The sequence below is a fragment of the Chiloscyllium plagiosum genome, unplaced genomic scaffold (assembly GCF_004010195.1).
Source record: "Chiloscyllium plagiosum isolate BGI_BamShark_2017 unplaced genomic scaffold, ASM401019v2 scaf_7476, whole genome shotgun sequence".
Lineage (NCBI taxonomy): Eukaryota > Metazoa > Chordata > Chondrichthyes > Orectolobiformes > Hemiscylliidae > Chiloscyllium > Chiloscyllium plagiosum.
Genome location: NW_025212302.1, coordinates 11,327 through 16,812, shown reverse-complemented (window position 1 = coordinate 16,812; position 5,486 = coordinate 11,327). Strand labels below are relative to the sequence as shown.

Sequence of the window (5,486 nt, the reverse complement as noted above, 5' to 3'; positions counted from 1 at the left end):
AGACACTTGCGCACACACGCAGACACTCACACACAGACATACACACAGAAACACACACACACAGATACACACTCACACACACACTCTTACACACACTCACACCTCTTACACACACACACTCAGAGACAGACACACACTCACACACACACACACACTCACACACACACTCACACACACACACACAGACACACACACACACACAGACGCACACACAAGGGGAGGGGTGGTAGTGTGTGTCAGTTTTTAATGGGGGAATAGAAGGATGCGTTTGTGGTGTCACTCCTGGCTGGGATCCATCAGAGGATTTGCCATAGCACCTGGACACATGCAGAAACGTGCACATAGCTCAGAGAGAGAGCGAGTGCCCCCTTTCAGAAATTGTGTGGAAACTCTGAGCATTATCTCAGTCTTGTTTACTGAGATACTGTCGAACTTTATAGGAAGGGTTTGGAGGGATATGGGCCAAGTGCTGGCAGGTGGGACTGGATTAGGTTGGGATATCTGGTTGGCGTGGACGGGTTGGACCGAAGGGTCTGTTTCTGTGCTATAAGACCCTGTGACAATACATAGACTGGCCAGTTGAAGGGGTAATTACAGACAGTCCCAAATGATAGTCTCCAGTGGCCTCCACATCCTGTGGAACAGCCAATGAAGTTCCAGTTCTCACAGCTTGCTCTTTTCTCTGGGATTTGCAGCAAGTTACAGGGTCCTGCGGCACCCCCACTCTGGAAGGGCAGACTCCCTGGCATCTCCTACAAGCTGGGCCCTGACCTGGAGAATCCTGGAGATCAGCTCCAGCTCAGCATCACCAGTCGCATGGTTCCCACGATGATCAACAACATCTTTGGCTCCATCGATGGCTTCTCGGAACCTGGTGAGGATGGCGCTGCGTTCTTGTGACTAACCAGAAGGGTAGGCTGTGGGAGGGACTGAGCAAGGGGTATCCAGCCCCACGCTACCTGCCCCTTACCCAGCCAGCCAAATCCCACCCAACCCACACTCCATCTCCTAACTCTTACCCTGTCCTGTTCACAACTCTGTGCTGCATTTACCCTGAGCCCAACAAAACCTCCAAGTGTTCAATTCTCACCTTCTGTATCTAACCCTGTGACTGTCCCTGTCCTGGGAGTGTTTGTTGGGGGGACAGTGTAGAGACAGCTTTACTCTGTATCTAACCCCGTCCTGTCCCTGTTCTGGGATAGGGGGACAGTGTAGAGGCAGCTTTACTCTGTATCTAACCCCGTGCTGTCCCTGTTCTGGGATAGGGGGACAGTGTAGAGGCAGCTTTACTCTGTATCTAACCCCGTGCTGTCCCTGTCCTGGGATAGGGGGACAGTGTAGAGGGAGCTTTATTCTGTATCTAACCCCGTGCTGTCCCTGTCCTGGGATAGGGGGACAGTGTAGAGGGAGCTTTACTCTGTATCTAACCCCGTGCTGTCCCTGTCCTGGGATAGGGGGACAGTGTAGAGGGAGCTTTATTCTGTATCTAACCCCGTGCTGTCCCTGTCCTGGGATAGGGGGACAGTGTAGAGGGAAAGCTTTACTCTGTATCTAACCCCGTGCTGTCCCTGTCCTGGGATAGGGGGACAGTGTAGAGGGAGCTTTACTCTGTATCTAACCCCGTGCTGTCCCTGTCCTGGGATAGGGGGACAGTGTAGAGGGAAAGCTTTACTCTGTATCTAACCCCGTGCTGTCCCTGTCCTGGGATAGGGGGACAGTGTAGAGGGAGCTTTACTCTGTATCTAACCCCGTGCTGTCCCTGTCCTGGGAGTGTTTGATGGGGGGACAGTGTAGAGGGAGCTTTACTCTGTGTCTAACCCCAGGCTATCCTTGTCCTGGGAGTGTTTGATGGGGACAGTGTAGAAGGAGCTTTACTCTGTATCTAACCCCGTGCTGTTCCTGTCCTGGGATAGGGGGACAGTGTAGAGGAAGCTTTACTCTGTATCTAACCCTGTGCTGTTCCTGTCCTGGGAGAGGGGGACAGTGTAGAGGGAGCCTTACTTTGTATTTAACCCCGTGCTGTCCCTGTCCTGGGAGTGTTTGATGGGGACAGTGTAGAGGGAGCTTTACTCTGTATCTAACCCCGTACTGTCCCTATCCTGGGAGTGTTTGATGGGGGGTCAGTGTAGAGGGAGCTTTACTCTGTATCTAACCCCGTGCTGTCTCTGTCTTGGGAGTGTTTGATGGGGAGACAGTGTAGAGAGAGCTTTACTCTGTATCTAATCCCGTGCTGCCCCTGTCCTGGGAGTGTTTGATGGGGGGACAGTGTAGAGAGAGCTTTACTCTGTATCTAATCCCGTGCTGCCCCTGTCCTGGGAGTATTTGATGGGGGGACAGTGTAGAGAGAGCTTTACTCTGTATTGACGCAGGCTGTCATTGGTGTGTGTGTGTGTGTGTGTGAGTGAATGTGTGTATTTGCGTGTGAGTGAATGCGTGTGTGAATGTGAGTATGCGTGTGTGTGAGTGAATGTGTATGTGTATTTGTGTGTGTGAAGGTCTGTGAGTGTGTGTTTATGTGAGTGTGAGAGTGTGTGAGTGTGTGTTTATGTGAGTGTGAGAGTGTGTGAGTGTAAGTGTGTGTGAAATCCCGCTGTCTGAAATGGAGCTGTGAAAGTGACTGTGGAAGCTCCCTTGCCTTCTGAGTGATTGAGGCCCGAACACTGTGTGACTTCAAGAAGGAGTTGGATTTGGGGCTGAAGGGTTTGGGCAGGTCAGAGGGACAGAGTCGGTTATCAGGCATGGTCAGTGGTGCAGGCTCCAATGGCTAATTGGCTGACACTGCCTACCTTTGTACGAGATGAGGAGCAGCCTCTCTCTCTCACTCTTTTTGTCTCTCTCTCTCTCCATCTCTCTCTCTCTCTGTCTGTCTCTCTCTGGGCTCTCTCTGTCTCTCTCTCTCTGTCTTTCTCTCTCTCTCTCTCTCTCCGTCTCTCTGTCTGTCTGTATTTCTCTCCTCTCTCTCCGTCTCTCTCTCTCTCTCTCTCTCTCTCTCTGTCTCTCTCTGTGTCTGTCTCTCTGTCTCTCTCTCTGGGATCTCTAACACTCACTGCTTTCTCTTCCCTTTTACAGATCGCTACATCATCTTCGGGGCACAGCGAGATTCCTGGGGGAAAGGGGCTGCAAAGTCCGGGGTGGGCACTGCCATTCTCCTCGAATTGGCCCAGACCTTTTCCCAAATGGTGGCAAACGGTAAGAACCAGCCCCTTTTCCCCCGGCTTGGAAACGGCCATTCAGCCCTCTGGCTCCATGCTACCACTGGTCCTTCCTTCCAGCTGTAGGCCACATCTACACATCTCTCTCTGTTCCATCCTCCTGCTCGTGCAGAGATGTTTTCGACCCAGTTTATGTCCCTCCAGGTCGCCCATTCGCAAATCCTCACCAGCGGCTGGTCGGCCATGGGGACCTTCACACCCGGCTCTGACTGCTGCTGGATCACTCTGTACCCGGACAAAGCTGGGTCGCTCGGTGGGGTGGGGTGGGGGGTGTCGGGGTGTACTATGGGACCTGACCCCCACCACCCCATCTCCAAACAAAGGCGCAGTGCCGGTGCCACTGTCCTGACGTGACAGAGAGCGGGTGAGCCCTGGGTGTTGACCGTGTTACCCTCAGACCTCAGGACCCCTCCACAGTCTCTGTACTCCTCCACGTATGGCTGCGTGACCTCTGATGACTGTCACCTTGAACTCGTGACCCCTAATAATTGGGTCCCCGACTCTGGGAAGAAGCCTCTTGCTATCCAGCCTGTCTATACCTCTCATGATGTTGTAGACCTCAATCAGGTTCCCCCCTCCATCTCCATCTTTCTAATGAAAATAATCCTAATCTACTCAACTTCTCTTCATAGCTAGCACCCTCCAACCAGGCAACATCCTGGTGAACATCCTCTGCACCCTCTCCAAAGCGTCCACATCCTTTTGGTAATGTGGTGACCAGAACCGTACTCAGGATTCCAAATGTGGCCGAACCAAAGTCCTGTACAACTGTGAAATGACATAGCAATGATTTGGAGACGCTGGTGTTGGACTGGGGTGTACAAGGTTAAAAGAATCACACAACACCAGGTTATATTTGGAAGAACTAGCTTTCAGAGCGCCACTCCTTCATCAAGTGGTTGTGATGACAGCTTCCTGATGAAGGAGTGGCGCTCTGAAAGCTAGTGTGCTTCCAAATAAACCTGTTGGATTATAACCTGGTGTTGTGTGATTTATGACATACCAACCTCTTGTACTCAATAGCTGGAAATGTGTTGCTGGAAAAGCGCAGCAGGTCAGGCAGCATCCAGGGAACAGGAGAATCGACGTTTCGGGCATAAGCCCTTCTTCAGGAATGGGGAAAGTTTGTCAAACTTTCCAGACAAACTTTCCCCATTCCTGAAGAAGGGCTTATGCCCGAAACGTCGATTCTCCTGTTCCCTGGATGCTGCCTGACCTGCTGCGCTTTTCCAGCAACACATTTCCAGCTCTGATCTCCAGCATCTGCAGACCTCACTTTCTCCTCTTGTACTCAATACCCTGTCCGATGAAGGAAAGCATGCTGTATGCCTTCTTGACCACTCTATTGACCTGCGTTGCCATCTTCAGGGAACAATGTACCTGAACACCCAGATCCCGCTGTACATCAATTTTCCCTAGGGCTTTATCACTTACTTTCTGAGGGACCCTTAGTGACCCTCTGCCAGGACTATCTCGGTGTCAGACCTGCTCCTGAGAAAGGGGTCCCTTCACCGTGTTCAAGGATTATCAGCATGGGTTATTGTGGTCGGACGGTCTTGCTAAACCATTCCCATCGAAAAGACGTCTGGGTGACAGCGACCTGCCCTATAATCATAGGTGGTCACATCTCACCGACGGGGGGTGGGTGGGAGCTTTGCAAATGGGAACGAGGCATTGCCAGCTTTTCTGGATTGGTCTGGAGCATCCTTATCCCCAGGAGGTGCAGGAATAATCATGCCTTCAGAACCAGCAACTCCCAGCATGAACGCTGTGGAACCAATACTTTCCTAACTTCCACTGATCAGGACCAATTGCAAGAATGCCAAATTTCAGGCACTCGCACAGCAATTTATACCTCGGGGAAAAGGGCGCTGATTGGTTGGCCAGTTGACTCTGATTAGCTGAGAAATTGCAGCATTGATCCTGATTGGCTGAGGCATTGCCAAGTTGATTCCCAAGGGAGGCAGGCCAGGTTGATGTTGAGGATATTTACCCTCCCACTGCGCTGTTTCCCAGCTGACACTAACTGTGGCCTCCTCCATTAGGGTTCAGGCCGCGGAGGAGCTTGCTCTTTGCCAGCTGGGACGCAGGAGAATTCGGCAGCGTCGGCGCCACCGAGTGGCTGGAGGTAGGGCATGGGGCATAGGAGACTGGTCAGGGAAGGAGAGGGGAGGGATCATGGTCAGGAGAAGGGAGGGGCCATGGTGAGGAGAGGGGAGGGGTCGCGGTGAGGAGAGGGGACTGGTCAGGGGAGGAGAGGGGAGGGGTCATGGT

General features: G+C 52.4%; 1 protein-coding gene across 1 annotated transcript in view; it reads left to right on the top strand.

Annotated features, from left to right (window-relative positions):
- The window catches only part of LOC122547357 (transferrin receptor protein 2-like), a 21,712-nt gene that overhangs the window by 6,621 nt on the left and 9,605 nt on the right, over positions 1–5,486 (top strand). The window contains exons 2-4 of the mRNA XM_043685989.1: positions 696–874; positions 3,070–3,189; positions 5,258–5,340. Of these exons, the coding sequence (XP_043541924.1) occupies positions 696–874; positions 3,070–3,189; positions 5,258–5,340 (382 nt within the window). The remainder of the gene's footprint in view (positions 1–695; positions 875–3,069; positions 3,190–5,257; positions 5,341–5,486) is intronic.